The sequence below is a fragment of the Crassostrea angulata genome, chromosome 3 (genome assembly GCF_025612915.1).
Source record: "Crassostrea angulata isolate pt1a10 chromosome 3, ASM2561291v2, whole genome shotgun sequence".
In the NCBI taxonomy this organism is placed as follows: Eukaryota; Metazoa; Mollusca; class Bivalvia; order Ostreida; family Ostreidae; genus Magallana; species Magallana angulata.
Window position 1 is genome coordinate 24376388 of NC_069113.1, and position 17305 is coordinate 24393692.

Below are 17305 nucleotides of genomic sequence, written 5' to 3' on the forward strand. Positions count from 1 at the left end.
ACAGGTGAAATCTGGGAAAGTCACACACACAACAATCTTGAGCTCTGCTTTACTCAATTGAAATTAGAGGTATTTAATTCTGCAACATTTTATCACATACTCATTAGGTGTTTGCAATATTAAGTGGGGCGATTAATAGCCGAATATACGTCGTCAAAAGTAAAAATCGAAAGATTAATTCGGTACAGAGATTATGTGTAGATTAAAGCTGTTTTTTAAAGTTCCTGAATAAATTAAAGTTTGTCTTAGCAATGAAACTGCTTGGAACGTTAAGGGCAGATACGAATATGAACTGATTTAGTGTCGGAATTGAGATTCGTTTATTAAAAAATTCTTTTATAAACGTTGAGTAACATCCAAAGAAAAATCTTATAAGGACGCCGTTGCAACGAATTGAAATTAACGATAGTTTTCAAAGTCAGCGGCGGACGTGATTTATTCATTCAAAATGGCCAGCAAAAGTTTCAAAGAAGCATACCAGAGAAGTTCGGACGATTCTCACCTTGACATGAAAGCCTTTGACTTCGTTTTCATGTTCAATAAGAGCATTGGCAGTTCCAAAGTGTTTTACTTCATGATTGACCCCTGGATGAACAATAGACTCTTCCCAAAATGCAACGTGATGCGGTTTGGAAAATTGAGAAATTTGGTGCATTTCAAAGCATTGGAGCTGGACGGGTATTTGTATATTATTGGAGGAAAAGACTGGGAGACTGGGGAACACAGGGATCACACGTGGCGCTATGACCCCGGAAGTGCAAAATGGACCGAGAGGGCGAGGATGAATGTCGCTAGATGTCGTCACACAGCTGATGTTCTTAATGGCTGCATCTACGTCACTGGTGCGTTTTTATTTTGTTTTGGTGGATTTTTTTTGGGTGGGGGGTGCTTTGGGGTTTTTTTTCGGGGGGGGGGGGGGGGTACGAGGAAACTCTAATATTGTCAAGATAATTATGATCAAGTCGATTTCAATGACCTCTTATCTATTTTTACGTTGAATGTTTGACGGGCCTTTTTGTGAGGAAAACAAAGTGATCAAAATTAAAATCAACTTCAATATTGACGATTACTGGCTTAACCAAATAGGCTCTCTTTAAAGTATTTATGATACCGAATATCTTCAAATCTTTCTCCTTTCAATTTCGAAAACCTCTCGATGCTTTTCTTATATCGACTTTCTATAATAGTAAATGAAGTCTCATTTCAATGAATGTCGCTTTCAAAATAAGTCAGCTTTAATGACCTCAATCATATTCATGACACGAAGAAAAGAAAATGAAAAGATTTAGAATTTAAATTCAATAGTCTTTATATTTTGGATTCGTCGATATTTTTTTTTCCTTCTTAATTTAGGGAACATTTTTTTTTCAATGTGCATGCATGTCTATTTCATCGAATGGTTTAAAAGTAAAGAAATGTCACTTGTATAAGAATGGCGATGACTTACAGTGAGATCCAGAGCAATACAGATCCTTAGTCATAATATGCACCAAGGTAAAAAATCTGGTCAAAATATGGAATACATTAACATACTGATCGGGAAGAAGTACGTGCGTAGAGGGGTTTTTTTTTACATTTTACAAAAGAGTGGAAAAAAATATCTTTCGTGCAGGTTTTTTAGAAGTACCTATAACCTTAACCTAAATTCTTTGATTGATATTTTGTGATTTTTAGGCTAAGACAGTTTTCCATAGTGACTTTCATACAAATATCCTGAATCTTCTATGATTAATTACGATTAGCGAATAATTGAACTTTTGTTGTCATTGGACGAAGGGACAATAATATGAGTCTATAAGACGCGGAGATAGGAAAAAAATTAACCTCAATAAACCCCAAAAACATCTGCATATACCCTTTGATATTGAAAAATAACTATGAAAGATAAGTTTAATATATAATCATGTAGATGAAAGCGCACTGCACTGCTATGTTGTGATTCTAGAAAAAAAATTTAAATTAATTTTTATCAAAAACTGTAAAATAGAATTACAATTTTGTATTTTAAACAACTTTCGTAATTCTTTATTTAAGGCATATTTGACAGATAGTTTACTCAATTGTACTGAAAATAACTTTTCATGTAATAAATTGGTGAATCATTATTATATACAGTAGTTTTTTCTTGAAATGCACTCGAATATAGATTTTGGTAATTACATGTAATCATATAATTATTTTCCTAAATAAGTTTATTACGTTAATACTCTTTACATAGGATACACTAATACACTATAAATAGAAATGCAAGTCATGACAAAATCTTCCAGTAGACTATTCAGCGCCAGCTGATGACGTAATTTCTAAGTCTATTTTTATCCCTTAGTGATTGCGTAATAAGTCGTGTCATTATACTGGACGTGGATATGGATTTTTGTTATGAGCTCACTTTGATATGACTCTTAATTCCAAATGGGTTTAATAAGAAAATTTGTATAATACTAGTGTACTAGTATTTTAAGGTCATGTCCAGTATATGAACCTACATGAGTTACAATAGGGTAAGGATTAAGGACTGGGGAGTAGGGAATAAGGGAGTGGGGGGGGGGGGGGGGTACAAGGCGTCCTAAAGGTTAGGAACGACTGCAGTGAACTTAGATCACCTTGTCTATATAATACTTATCTTATTAGTGAGCGTTTGATTGAAGGGATCCTTATTTACTTGCATAATGAGAAAATCGCTTTACACACGGAGCGTATTATCATAATCAGACAGGATCGTGCCGAGGAATGATTTGACTTTGGGTTAACCATCATATCACAACACACACACTTACTTACACAGTGCATGTATACGCGGTATCATCGACAAAATACTGGACTACTTACATCACAAACTGTATAAAGTACCTAATCCAAATCATTCGATAGTGCACGCCTGTTTTATCAATCCTGATTTTTATTGAATAAGACTGCATAACACCTGAATATTGTATATCGAAATCACATGCATAAGAACAAGGTGAAACATTGATTGGTTCCTGGTTTGAAGAAAAAAGTTACCTGGTGTAATCTGTCTTTATTATATATCTTGGTGGTCTCAGTCTCAGTACTTCTGTTCTCACATACCATATATACTAGTATATTGCAATGTAGAAGAACTGGGTTTCCTTTTAAGTAGAAAGAATTTTTTTTTTACTCAGAGGGAATTGGTATAAAATAACTACATGAAAGAGGCTTGAAATTCATGCATATGTGTAGGTATTTTGTATACCAATATACATGGTAATCTTTCCTGTCTGTATGTTAATCTCCAGACATTTAAAAGATGCATGAATTCGTCATAGGTCAGTCTCCTCGGTTAAACCTATTTTACGTACAATTAATTAACCAAGATCCTTATTTTACTAAATTAACAGGAGGAGAGGTGCATCATGGGAAGGTTTCTGATAGCTGTGAAAAGTACGACCCTATCAAAGACAAGTGGGTTGAGGTGGAACCCATCCCTCGTCCCCGAGCAGACCACGCCGCATGCGCAAATGGCGGGAATTTGTACGTTTCCGGTGGCATCAGCAACCTCAAGCACCAGTGCTCCAACGTTTTCTGGTAAGCGCATCACACAGCTGGAAAATATTCATGAATAAACAATTAATTTTGATCATAGAGACGGGCGGGGGTGTGATAAATCAGAGAGTTTGAATTATTAAACCATAAAGTTAAAAGCTTTGTATATAAATATTAATTTCGAAATCTATTTTTCGTTTAGTAAAAAGTTGTTTCAGTAGATTCAATGCTGAAAAAGAAAATGGAAAGATCATTATTCAATTCGATTAGTATCTGACAGCAATGCTAGGAGGACCCTCCAAAAAAATTACAATTGAAAAAAAAACAAATGAGACAAATAAATCAATTGAAACACTACTCTCGAATGAGAAAAAGTTAATGTGTTCCGTCAAACTGTGGGATGTTCATATTCACAATAAATCAAGATGAAACAAGAATGAGCATCCTTCGGTATCGAGTTTCTCTCTCTCTCTCTCTCTCTCTCTCTCTCTCTCTCTCTCTCTCTCTCTCTCTCTCTCCCCGAATGATTTGTTAATGTTCTTTTAGAGTCGGATAATGAGTCAGAAGATGCAATTGATTGAATTATAATACGCGACCAATGATTATTTCCCTGGCTCTTCCTTTATAGTACGAAATGCGACTAGCTGACGGTTTCAGTTTGAATGCTGGTTTGATGGTTGTTTTGATATTTTTTTTCATCGAAATAAAATTAAAGAAAAAAAATGAAATTCCTAATGAGAGAAAGATAATGGTAGAAAATTGAGGAGTCTTTCTAATCGACCGGCGATTATATCCAAATAAACCTGTTCAGGCGATATCAAATTGTTATTACCCCTTATTAACTCTTTTCATTTGAAAAATGATAGCAAATATGATTATTCAAGTCGTTTATAATTGTCGAAGCATTCTGCTTTCGATTAATATATCCGCTTCAGAAGACAATGAGCATGACGTCATTCAAGAAAAAAAATGTAATTGTTTATTCATATTTTTTTTTCAATTTACTTTAAATTTATAGTTTACCATCTGTTTTTACAGTCACTTTGTAAAAGTTGTGCCGATTTTGAATACCTTGTTTCAAATTAAATCTAGTTAATGACAGTAACGCATAAACAATGATAAGGAAATAATGTTATACAACTGAACTGAGATACCAGAAAGATGCCACGCCCAGTTTTTTTTATAATTAGACTTTGTTCATTAGACAAGATTCGACATTTTTTTTTCATCATAGAGTTCTTTTCAATCATACCAATTATAGTTTTTTTTTTGGTCTTCGATAAAGCCCTTTATATTTAATGGGCTCTATTACCAACCAGTTCGATAAAATATGACTCATAATGCAAATGGCTTCAATCATTACAGACAATAAACTATGACAGAATATATACTCGATTGGTCAATACTACGTTGTATTTTTCTTTTAATCATTATTACAAGATGCATCGATTGTAATCATCGTTTCGCGCCATTCGGGTGCCACTCTTGCAGACGATACGCTCTTGCCGCCGGAGAATCGTCCTGTCGTCTGCCAAATAATTTTGGATTTGGATGCAGAAAATGTAGAGTCAAACTATTTTGATATTATCTTTAAGACGAGAGTGAGTCACATTCCTCTGTGCAGATATATATATATATTTTTTTTTTGACTGAGAAATGTTAATTTGAGCTGTCTTTCTAAAAAAAAAAAAAAGCAGAAAAAAACATCCCAAACCAGTGCTGCAGATTGAATTGTATTTAGTTCACATTATTTGAATTAAAAAAAAAATGAATTATAAAATCTCAGAAATATATGTAACAGTTCTCGGATTTGTGATTTCACATTAATTGTGATAATGCAGAGAGAATGGGAATTTTAAAATTTACGTTATGTCTACTACACACTGTAAACACGCATGCAGATCATGTCATACTGATGAATTGTATTTCAGAAAATTTTAAAATGTACCTGACGAAAATCCAAACATTATTTTGGTGTTTTGATTCAAATTAAATCAAAACCAAACGCAATCTTTTAATTAACACGCTGCGTACCTATTGCTGAAACACGTGGGTATACATGAGGATGTAAACGTATTATTACATTAATAAACAAATGTACATCAATGTGAGGAAAGTTAGTAAAAGTATTAACCAGGAAAAAGGAGATTAAGCTACGACGGTGTATATAGATTCTTTAATTATATCATATTACCCTTATGTTCCAAAATACTGTTTTACCTCATAGCTGAATTAGAACCATTTTAACAAGTCCTTGGACTTTCAGTTGAACGTAGCTATCTTTTTCTTGGGTCAAAACAAGTTAAAAATGACGTGTTTGCACCGATTGCGTTGTCTTAGCTCAAAAGCCAGACAAATCTTGTTGATTTCAAAGAGCCATGGCTGAGTGGCCAGCAATGAAATAGACAGGCCTACGTCATATTGCTGTTCGACACAACTAACCAAAGTCCAAGCTCTTGTTAAAATAGCTCTAAGATACCGGTATTTCTTCTGTCGTGTTCTTCAAAATACGATGAGAGAGAGAGAGAGAGAGAGAGAGAGAGAGAGAAAGAAAGAGAGAGAGATTCTAGTTATGAATTAATATCGTAATAAAGTTGGTTTCGTTTAGAAGTAACCGTAAACAAATTTTTTAAACACATTTTGTTCAAAATAGACAAAGTAGTGTGTCGTGTCTTTTTTTTTATTGGTTCACAACAATCGGAAACTAAATTCAAATTTTAAAAAAATCTAATTCATTAAAACCTTGTAACGGAACTTTAATGATCATTTCCAAGATGTGTTTTGACACATTAGGGCCTTTGTGTTTCAAACAAAGCTATTGTCAGTTGTGCGAGGTTATATGTTTAATATTTTTATGAAATTAAAATAGCACATTGTGTGATCACAGTAATTTATTCCTTAATGTCTATTTCCTACTTTCTCATCATGATATCATAATATATACTCTTTTTATTTCCAAATCGGATGTATGAAATTTCAGAAATAATTGAACGTCTACAATTTTAAATAAATAAGAATGTGCATTTGATTATAAGGGAAAAAAATACATGTAGATTATTATTTTACATAACATTCTCTTGGGAAGATATAAATGAATGTGGTGTTTGAATAAACGCGGAGAGAGAGAGAGAGAGAGAGAGAGAGAGAGAGAGAGAGAGAGACCAACTCTAACCCACTTTAAACTCTAAAGTCAATACTGGACGATTCAGCTTTTCGGGATATTATAATTCATATATACGTTAGCCCTGACAGAAGATCCCAAATATATAATAATTCCACTACCGCTATAAGAAAAAAAAGTCGTTTATTTATTGGCTCCTTAAACAATGAAGGAAAACTTTGGTCAATAACCCATGATGGCTGGCGCTTGTGTCAGTGTTTAAAGTTTATGATGGCGAGAGTTCTCTATGACTCACGGTGACCCTATTTTTTTTTTCATCTTCTTCCTAATTCTTTTTCCTAACGTTCACCGCCACGTGTCTCCAATAAATCGGCTTGTATCTCACTGTCAGAGTGACAGATGCGGGGAGGAAAGATTTTTTTTACATTAATTTATTTTCTTCCCTATACAGTTGAAGCATTTTTCATAATGACTGTAATTTGTGTTTTTAGTGTGTTTGTTTTTATTTTGAGGTGTATCCTTTTTGGGTTTTTTTTTTTGGGGGGGGGGGGGGGCTAATTAGATTCAAGGCATATTCGGAGAATTATGAGAGATATAATTTTCGCTGAAATATCGATAACAAATCAGAACGACCAACATTATAATATGCATGAAATATTGTCAATACAATAGATTCACGTCATTTATATTATATATGTAAATCATATCATTTTTTGGTCTAATCAATGTTTAAGGTTTTGTTTTATTAGGAACTTTTCGAAATACAGTTTTTTTTATCATTGCTAAATGAATATCCATAGTGATCCAACTTCAATCGCCATTCAAATGACTCACTTTGAAAAAATAATGCTATTTAATCAACCCATTTGATTCTCAGCAATGACAATGTGGCTGTCATACGAGTCTCACACTTCTTATAAGAAAAAAAAAACTGCATTCATTTCAAACCTAATTTATAATCACATAAAGAATAATGGTTGAAAAAATGAATTATTAAAAAAAAACTACGCTTAAAGATCCTTTCTATTTCCTTGACATTTGTTCTCCTTCCTATTGCTTGCGCAAAAAAAAAATTCTCAAAACACACAGGTGCAAAACGAAAAATAAAAAAAAAACCAACAAATTAGCGTGATGAGAAATCAATAATTTAAGCAGGTAAAAAAGGGAAGAAAGAAAGAAATAAATTAAAGAGATGAGTCAGTTGCCTTTTGGGTGCCCGGAAAATAAACGATGTTAACGACCCGAACCCATTGGAGGGGAAATGAAGCTCAGCTAGCGCTCCGGAGCGCGGAATATTGACCATGCCATTGTTTGGGGGCATGTTTCTTTCCTGTACGGGTCACCACCCCCTCCTGCCTCCCAGAATGAATCATGCTGCAACGTTGTATGGGAACCTGCATTAAATATTGAGAACAATGCCCGTGAATCAGACAGCGAGGAATGCTTTGTGTTCAGATTAACTCGGCTCCCCTGCTTGCATATTGACATGGGGTTTTTTTTTTTTGCTTGTTTGATGTTTGCTTATACAGACAAAAAGCTTTCTTTCTATGAGATAAGACTTTTTATCACATCATTGAATTATTAAATTTGGTTGTTTTTTTTTTAAACATCTGGATAATATGTTTTGCATTTGTCTTTATTGCCACTTATAAAATAAGTAAATCTTACAATAGATCATATATCCACACTGTCAGATTTATATATGTGTGTTAAGCCTTTTATCAATTAAATCGCCTTAGATGCGATGTAATCCGAATTTTACTAGCCGACGTAACGTAAACTATTCACACGCATCGTGCAAATTCGGGAGAGTTACGCGATCGTAAAAAATGTGAAACGTTTTGTGTCATAAATGTTTGACTTCATTAATCATACACCGGTAAAAACCGACATGAAAATGATCTTAATGTTTAAATATAACGCACTCTAAAAAAATATCAAACATTTTGAGATGTGCAAATAATTGAACAATAATGATTATAGCACATTTTATTTCAAATCTCAAGTGACTGAGTCGTATTGAGTTAACGAAATCCCGCTCATAATTTACTCTTAATAAATAACTCTGTGGTGATGCATTACGTTGCAAAAAGCGAAATCATAACTCGAATAATTGCTGTGCTGGAAAAAAATGCTGATAATCCACGCACATTAAACGATGGATAACACTAATTGACGTTTTTGCACATAATTGTGCCATGCCTCACAGAAGCCTTTTCCGCTACAAGCATGTATCGTATGCACAGAATCCGGCATAATTTGCACGGTGGGCATTCAAAGCATGACATCTATGCTATTTTAATTATTATATATCAACAGCTGACTAATATTGAGCTTTGTTTGTGTGTGTGAGAAAAACGGGTTCCTGTGAAACCCAAGAGCGAGATAGAGCAATTTCTGGTGTGTTTTTTTTTAAACTCTCGCTTTTTTATCGGCATGAGTCAGGACCTATTAACAATATCATGAAGGATTATCGTTTTGAATCCGTCAAAGCTAAAACTAATTTTTAAAAAATTATAAATTTAAAAGTTTTCTTTTTAAAATAACACTTTAAAACCTTGGTTTATGTACGTATAAAAGTTATTTTTTATCTTGATCATGTGAAAAAAGTAGATTTTCAAAAACGCATTTAATATATTAAAGAGACTCAAACTCTCATCTGAGATATAATAGCTTTCAGTCATATGAATCATGCAGAAAAGCGCAAGGACGTTCCATCATTTGGTTGACGTTTATTCCCGATATTAATATGAACAGCTAACTCTCCGTTCAACTTGAGTCAAACTAAGAATTTAGTGAAACACAAAGACATTAAAAAAGAGGAATCCCAAAATATGTTATGAGAATATGTTCAATTTTTGCAAACGCCTAAAGTTTGTCTAGTAAAAGAACCCCCTTTTGTGCCACTTACTGGTTCATGTACGTTATATCGACATCATTTATTTGATACTTACTGAAGTAATAATAAAACTAGTTACAGTAATAATTAAATGTCTGTTACCGTAATAAAGGGATGTCTTATACAATAATTATTAATTAAATGAAATATTTGTTGCAGTAAAAGTGAGAGGTTTGTTACAATAAAATTGAGATTTTAGTTTTTGCAATATTTAACATTCTGTAACAGTCATGTTTGTTATTGCACTAAATAAATGTCGAATATTATTGATAAAATGAACAGGAGATGTGTAATAATGAGATTACGTTACAGTAATAATGATATATCTGATACAATAATGATGAGATTATGCTACAGTAATAATAGTATGTGTGTTACAGTAATAATGAGATTACGTTACAGTAATAACGATCTGTATGTTACAGTAAATACGGTCTGTATATTGCAGTAATAATGAGCTGTATGTTACAATAATAATGAGCTGCATGTTTCAGTAATAATGAGTCGTATGTTAGTATGATTTATGTTACAGGATGAGTTATGTTACATGATAAGTTATGTTACAGGATGAGTTATGTTACATGATAAGTTATGTTACAGGATGAGTTATGTTACAGGATGAGTTATGTTACAGGATGAGTTACATGTATGTTACAGTATGAGTTATGTTACAGTTTAAGTTATGTTATAGTATTAGTTACATTACAGTATGAGTTACGTTACAGTATGAGTTATGTTACAGGATGTATGACCCTGTCATGAACGAGTGGACGGAGCCGGTGCTCGGTGTCATACTACCCCACGAGAGGGAGAAGCACTGCATGGTCCCTGTGGGGAAGAAAGTGTTTGTGATAGGAGGTCAGTGTATAGAAAATGTCTTCAGAGAGAGAGAGAGAGAGAGAGAGAGAGAGAGAGAGGGAGAGGGGGGTAGTTTACGTATATAGATAGATTTCCTTCGTTATTGTTCATTTGGTGTTTTTGTTTGCAATGACCAATACGTGCCTCAATCACGAGCCTTAAACGCCCAAGTTATGACATGAATATTTAGTAACTTTTCCTCATTGTTTTCAAGTACCTTGAATAATGAAATAATAAACGATAATTTATCCAACAATTACTCTAAATTAAACTTTCTGACCGTTTGTTACGCTATTATAGTTACAAGACACAACATTTGACACTAGGACGAAACCCAAGGACATTTAGGCAGTCTTTGTGAGCAAACGAAATAAAAAATCAATTATGAATACAAAATGACTTTAATTTAATAGTTCTATGTCTTCAAAACTGATTGATTTTTCTTAAAGGAAGGGGCTTTGATCAGGAAACTTTCTCAGAAAAAGACGAAGCAGCCATTTGCAGTTTCAACACAAAATGTCGCGGCGACTTCCGGCGCGATGCATGTTGGGATGTAAATCATCCCAATATGAACCAACCAAGAACTAATGGAGGAGCAGTCTTATTGGGTACGGTGATGTTATAAGTAATAGCTTCCTCTGACGCAAATAGAATTTACAGACGTAAAGCTGATCGTGGTTTTTCCTTTAATCTAAATGATTCATTACTGATTGAAAATTTAATTAGTGCATTTAATTGTGTTTTATTTTCTTATTAAGACAATGTCAGAGACAAAGTTACCTAAAAGAAAATTGGTAATCAAATCTCTGGTGACCAATTTTCAAATCGTTTAAGATCTTTGAATGTGAAAGAGCATCTTGGCGTTCAGGCTTTGGGTGAAATATCTCCCAGCGTGAATTAATCATGTGGGGGATATGTATCCTTATTCTTTTGTAAATGATGTAGAATTGCATTTCAGCACACAAAAAGTGTTTTAATTAAATTCATTTTTAACTCATATTAATCAAATGTTTGTGCAAACGAATGTTTTAATTGCAGGTCATAATATATACTTACATCCACATATAACTAAATATTCTAATTGCAGGTCATAATATATACATGATTGGCGGAAAAAGTTTCCAGCGCGACTGTGATGTTCTATCGGTCGAGTGCTACAACACCAAGAAGAGGAAATCTCGCGAGATGTTCACCCTTCCGTCATGTGACAATTACGTGAACTGCGACTGCGTGACTCTCAAAGTGCCAATCACAAACAAAGACATTAATTTCAACGACGTGTTGTTGTTTGATAAATGGATCATGTGGTGATTTTTCGAGAGAGAGAGAGAGAGAGAGAAAAAACACAAATGAATGTCTTTCTACGTTGACTTTTGAAAAATAAAAAATGAAAAATTGTACGTGTATTTGAATATTTTTTGTTTGCTGAAATCTAATCACTCGTTCCTATTCCTTCCTCTCATCGGTACTATATGGAAGTCCAAAAACAGATGGAAGATTTGATTTATTAATTCAATCAAGACTAGTTCACAGGTACATGTTTATGAGGTTCAATATAAGTTGCTGTATATACAAATGAACACAAAACAGGTGGAGATATACGGAAAGTCCAAGATTGATTTTTCCGGAAGCTTAGTTACTTCAAATGACGCCGGAACCCGATAATAAAATGTTACGCATATTTCTACAAAGCAACCTTAATATTTGTATTACACTCAATTTGACATCTTAATCATAACATATTTATAAACTACCATGACCACTCAATAGGCGTCGGTATTTAATCAGTTTTTACAATACATTCTTACTAGTTCTCAACGTCCATCGTTTGTGATTCACCTATAGTGTTTGTTTTTCGGGTTATATATTTATGCATTGTATTAATTGCACATTGTTAATCGAATTCACCTTTTTTAAGATTTACAATGTATTGTCAAGTATTTCAGTTTTACTTCAAAAAAAATTCACGTTGGACTGTATATCATAATTTCTAACAGAGTTGAACACTATTGTTAATACAGTCTTATTTTAACTCTGGTTTCAGTGAATATTTCATTCCAATGTTTTTCTGTAATTATGGTCACACTTCATGTTTCATCTACATGTATTATTAAGATTTCACTATACCTTCAATTTTTTTTCATTCCGATTACAATTACATAATATACACTGTGTTTGCTGTTCAAGTTTCACAATGCCCATGGCTTCTCCCTGTTCATCAGAAAATTCAAATCATGTAGGGCAAAATATGGGCTCTTGACTCACCAGCCATGCAATAAACAACACTATTAAAGTGTTGATATTATTCATCATCTCTTTATATTAGCACCTTTTTCTTCCATGTATGATTACATCATTGCCTAATTCGGAAACCATTTTCTTACATCACTGCCTAATTCAGTATAACCATTTTCTGTCGTGAGCTGCTTACAAATAGGCCTGCATGACTTTGGTCTTAACCCCACGCCGACTACCGACCAAAAAAAAAACATTTTGTTTAAACGCGTACACCTGATTGCTCTAATTAACCGTTTCTAATTATTAATACGTGACTAATTATTGATACATGTACTCAATGCATGAATACTGAAAATTCTATTATTAGCAGACGGAAGTTTCTTGATCTCTCTTTTCTTTTTTCTCGTTGAATTAATTTTAATAAATCAATATAGGAAGACTTCTACGGTTAATTAATTAAAAAGAAGTTCGATAATAAAGCAAGTATCAATTTTTTTTAACAACACTAATTGGAACATTTTAAATGTAACTTCCACTACCATTCACATTCAATACTACAAAACTATAGTACATTTCAATGAGCGTTTGGTTTTCCTCTTTTTTTTTTATATTTAAATATCGGTAGTACATGTACATATAATTATGACCAATTAACTTATGCGAGGATACTACATGTAAATGTCTATCATATTTAGGTCATGACTTCACTGCAAGATGTGAATCACTAGATGCAGTGGTCATCATTTTTTAAAAATAGGTGATTAATTAACTGGTAATTGTGATTAATTAATTCACTTTCACTGCACTTATATTACGATAAAGGTTCCAAGTACATTTATGAGTAAATTTGCGCGCGTGCTTTAAGGTTTAGTTGTATATCGAACACATACCGCACGTCTGTAATAACGAAAAGATTTCCTTCTTAAGTTAATTACCATTCAATTCGTGCAAATTCGACCATCTCTCCAGTACATTAAAGACGTTTCTCTAGAAATGAGGTCATATCCCAATTCTTTAACTTACTATGATAAGAAGGAAAACATAATCGCCAACAGTCTCGTACATGTATAAATATATATAAATCCTGGTGTGAAATTTAAAGATCGGAACAATTAACAGGTATAATAGTAAATTTAAAAATAAATTGAACCCGAGGACTTAATGAAAGCGAGACATCTATATACCATGCATATGTAGATATTTCCTCTTCGAATTTTCTCATGCCATTTCTGGAAATAGTTCACCCTAATCTCCATCTTATATCTCATGATTATTATTACATTCAAATATTAAACACACTTCGATAATTGATATACATGTACGTGTAAAATTTGGGAAGTGTTGGCCTAAAAACACAGATATCGAATAAAAATAAAGGACCTAGCTTCAAAACTCACATCATGTGACCTATAAAAAGTCTGGATTCATCGCACCTTTTCGGGTCTTTCCGGCATTCGCACATTAAATTCGTGTCCCTCTTGGAGAGCTGTATCAGTGATCTTTCCGCTTGGTGAAACGACCCGAAAGTTGCAGTTGGAACTCCATGATACACGAGTATACATGCATGATAAACTTTAAACAATATAAGCAATGTATGCAAGTACAACTAGAAAAATTTAAAACGTAAAAAATAATCTGTGTTAAAGATTAATTACAGCATTTGGTATTGAAAATCATTGATACACCATTTACATGTACATGTTCTTGACAACATTTTGATATAATGTTAAAGAAATACTAAAGCATTGTTTACACAAAAAGTAAGTTCCTTTTGTACAAATAATGCGATACATGCAACAAAGCTTATTTCAGAAAATCCAAATTCACCTTCGCATTCTGAGAGCATTATAATTGTATTGAATTCGAAAACAAATTATAAACTGAATGGATAGTGGGTACGTCGTTTCATTGAATTACTAACGGAATCCATCAATGTTTACGAGTTAGAGACTGGAAAAAAATTTGAACTAAAGTAAAAGTCCGTACTCATATTGTTGGGTTCGTGTTTTGTTTTTGTTTTGGTTTTTTTTGTTCATATTTTATATTTATGAGTTTACTGTAGTTATAACATGTAAGTGTATATGCCCGTGGGGAAATAAATGTAAGTGTCAATTTGAAGATATTGAGCGCAGAAACAGGGTATAAATGAAGGGAAATGCTGGCGATGGCGTGAATTAAAAAAACCCACTCAACTCAGCAATTGTTTAATCAAATAAATAGGCATCAACAAATTTCTTTTCAGCCGTGCAGTTTTGGGTTATGCTCATTGTAACTCCATTGAAGACAAGAAATATTATTCATATCAAAATAAAGCAATTCATTAAAGCGCAGGTACTTGCTTTGAAAAGTTTGTTAGAAAGCACCAATGGTGAACATAATTCTGTGTCAATTTTTTTTTTATCTTTTTAATTATATTTCATGTTTCATCAACGAAACTTTGATAGCATTAGTTCTCCAGTTAATTGAACAGTTGGCATACAGTAATTTATTTCATGCAGATCTTGAATTAACGGCAAAAGGAGGACAACTCTCACTGAAACTCAACAATGTTCATTTTAAGAGCCATTGGAAGTGGCAACTTCAAAATGCTGGTCACTTTTCTGTCACACAAACTCAAAATTCTCTGCATACAAATCCGTTTTAAATTCCACACATCTGAGACCAACTCCGAGCAATACATATGAACCTTGTCGTAAATTTGGAACCTTTTATCTTTTTGGGGTATGGACGTTTTCATTTCTTTTACCCCATGGTCCATTATTGCCATGCTTTCTCGAATCGCTCCTTGCGTCATTGCGTTTATCATGACTTTCAGATGTTCCACATCCGTAGATCGCAAAAGACACTGATCCTCATCATCGAGTTCTAGAAGTTTACCCGTTAACACGGTTACAGGGAAATCACTACCGACTTTAACACTCGGATCCGCCCCATTCTGTAAAAGAAGCTTGATCAGTTTGTCATCTACACCGGTAAAAACTACCGTTCGGCAGAGGGCATGTAAACTGTTTCCCGATTGGTTTGTGGAACTGTCGATTTCCCCAACGTAATTTGGGTTGCATCCATGTTTGAGTAAAACTGCAGCACATTTGCTCATATATACCTTTAAATATCGGTTTCCCTGCATTTGAGTGGCATAATGTTCGACAGTTTGAAATAAGCAATGTAACCCCGAGGAAAAGGCACATCTCCCAAAAGCAGACCTTATCCGCATGTCCTCAAAATCTTTTTCAAACTGAAGTTCATCGAAGTTAGGATCCGCTCCTGCATTGTGCAGCAACAGGGAACAAGCAATGATGTAGTTTGAGGAATTGTCAAAATCATGACATGCCGAGTGAGAAAGAAGACTGTACAAAGGATAGGTGCGGAAAGGTATCGAAGCTCCAACATTATGTCCATGCTTAATTAAAATTGTCGTCACAGCAAGTAGCCGTTCGTACCACTTCTTGTCAAAAGACAAGGTGTAGGAATACAGGACGTGAAACAAGTTCATTCCTTCAAATAATGTGGACAGATCTGTCCGCAGTCGTAACAGCACGTCCAGACACTCTGGTCTGGCGTTTTTCAAAGCGGCACCCACTGCACTTTTGATTTCTTCATCCGAGGGATGGTCTGATAAAAGGGAGCAAAGAGCGTAGGGAGAGTCGAGCTGACACGCCATCTCAATATAAGCCTCGTTGCCTTTGAATTTTTTTCCTTGCACAAATTTCCCATGACAGTGGTCTAGAATAGTTTTCACACATCCGACGTGACCACTTTTCCCCGCTAAATCCAAGGCTGTCTGCTTGAAATCGCCCGATTCTTTGTCGTCTGCAATTTTGCTGTCTTTGTAACGATCGCCGGCCGATTTATAATTGAAAACTGCTGGCACATTATCCAAAGGACGTTCTTGAAGCAACATATTCAAAATCATTTTATGTCCCAGTCTTGCCGCCAAGTGTAGGTATGGGAAAGACGAAGATTCGTGGGGCGGTTTAAATATACCTTTGTGAAATAAGAGACTGACGGCCTCCATGTTATTCGCTATAATAGCATAATGCAGCACATCCATTCCATTTTCACCTTTATACTGTTCAATGGATTTCTTGCTGATCTTTTCGATGCAAGTCTTTAATGCTGATGTTTCACCGTAAGTCTGTATCATATGAACCAAAGACGACACAGTCGATGACTCCATTTTGATTGTAAAGCGTCCTTGGTTTTGGACCTTGGCCAAACAGTGAAACAATCAAAGAAAGACAACTCTAATTAAATGATTTGTAAATTTTTCGTAATGAATCAGAGACATTTATGTCCCTGGTTGAATTAATAAAAGAAATGTTGCTCAGAAAACAGTATTTCCGGCAAAAAATTTTGATAATGGTCATATAATTAAGCAGCACACAAAATTTACAATAAATATAAAAAAAAACCCAAGAGATAAACACATTGCGTTCTGCACATGCTGCATCCAAACTGGAAACGCGTTTCAGAATATATAGAATTGCTTCTAAAATTCACGCACTGATTTTTTAAAATTTCAATGAAAGATTTACCTGTAAAATGGACGTTAAAAACTGTTTGATTTCATGATAAACTGTGCGATTAAATGTTGTTGATAACCGGAAACACGTGCTTTTGTTATTTCTCGCACCAAGTCTCGCGTGCATTTTCGAAGGTTTACTTGTGACGTCAATTCTCATACC

General features: G+C 34.0%; 2 protein-coding genes across 3 annotated transcripts; one reads left to right on the forward strand and one right to left on the reverse strand.

Moving 5' to 3' along the window:
- Positions 1–242: 242 nt before the first annotated feature.
- On the forward strand, positions 243–11711 carry LOC128177183 (kelch-like protein 23). The gene is made up of 5 exons (XM_052843776.1): positions 243–842; positions 3360–3546; positions 10267–10382; positions 10832–10990; positions 11470–11711. The coding sequence occupies exons 1-5, from the start codon at positions 449–451 to the stop codon at positions 11691–11693; spliced, it is 1080 nt and encodes a 359-aa protein (XP_052699736.1). The 5' UTR covers positions 243–448; the 3' UTR covers positions 11694–11711.
- Positions 11712–14920: 3209 nt separating this feature from the next.
- On the reverse strand, positions 14921–17302 carry LOC128176406 (uncharacterized). Of its 2 annotated transcripts, XM_052842709.1 has the most exons (2): positions 17156–17302; positions 14921–16827 (listed from the first exon to the last, which is right to left on the reverse strand). In XM_052842709.1, the coding sequence occupies exons 1-2, from the start codon at positions 17300–17302 to the stop codon at positions 15151–15153; spliced, it is 1824 nt and encodes a 607-aa protein (XP_052698669.1). In that variant the 3' UTR covers positions 14921–15150. The 2 variants fall into 2 exon arrangements, with proteins under 2 accessions (XP_052698669.1, XP_052698670.1); XM_052842710.1 differs by lacking the exon at positions 17156–17302 and having other exon boundaries at positions 14921–16933.
- Positions 17303–17305: the final 3 nt, after the last annotated feature.

Excerpts from the sequence above, each read along its gene's own strand:
- LOC128177183 (XM_052843776.1), top strand. The coding sequence starts at position 449 with ATGGCCAGCAAAAGTTTCAAAGAAGCATACCAGAGAAGTTCGGACGAT. Across the intron at positions 843-3,359 it reads TGGCTGCATCTACGTCACTG|GAGGAGAGGTGCATCATGGG; the intron begins GTGCGTTTTTAT and ends CTAAATTAACAG. Across the intron at positions 10,991-11,469 it reads TGGAGGAGCAGTCTTATTGG|GTCATAATATATACATGATT; the intron begins GTACGGTGATGT and ends TTCTAATTGCAG.
- LOC128176406 (XM_052842709.1), bottom strand. The coding sequence starts at position 17,302 with ATGAGAATTGACGTCACAAGTAAACCTTCGAAAATGCACGCGAGACTT. Across the intron at positions 16,828-17,155 it reads TTTTAACGTCCATTTTACAG|GTCCAAAACCAAGGACGCTT; the intron begins GTAAATCTTTCA and ends TGTTTGGCCAAG.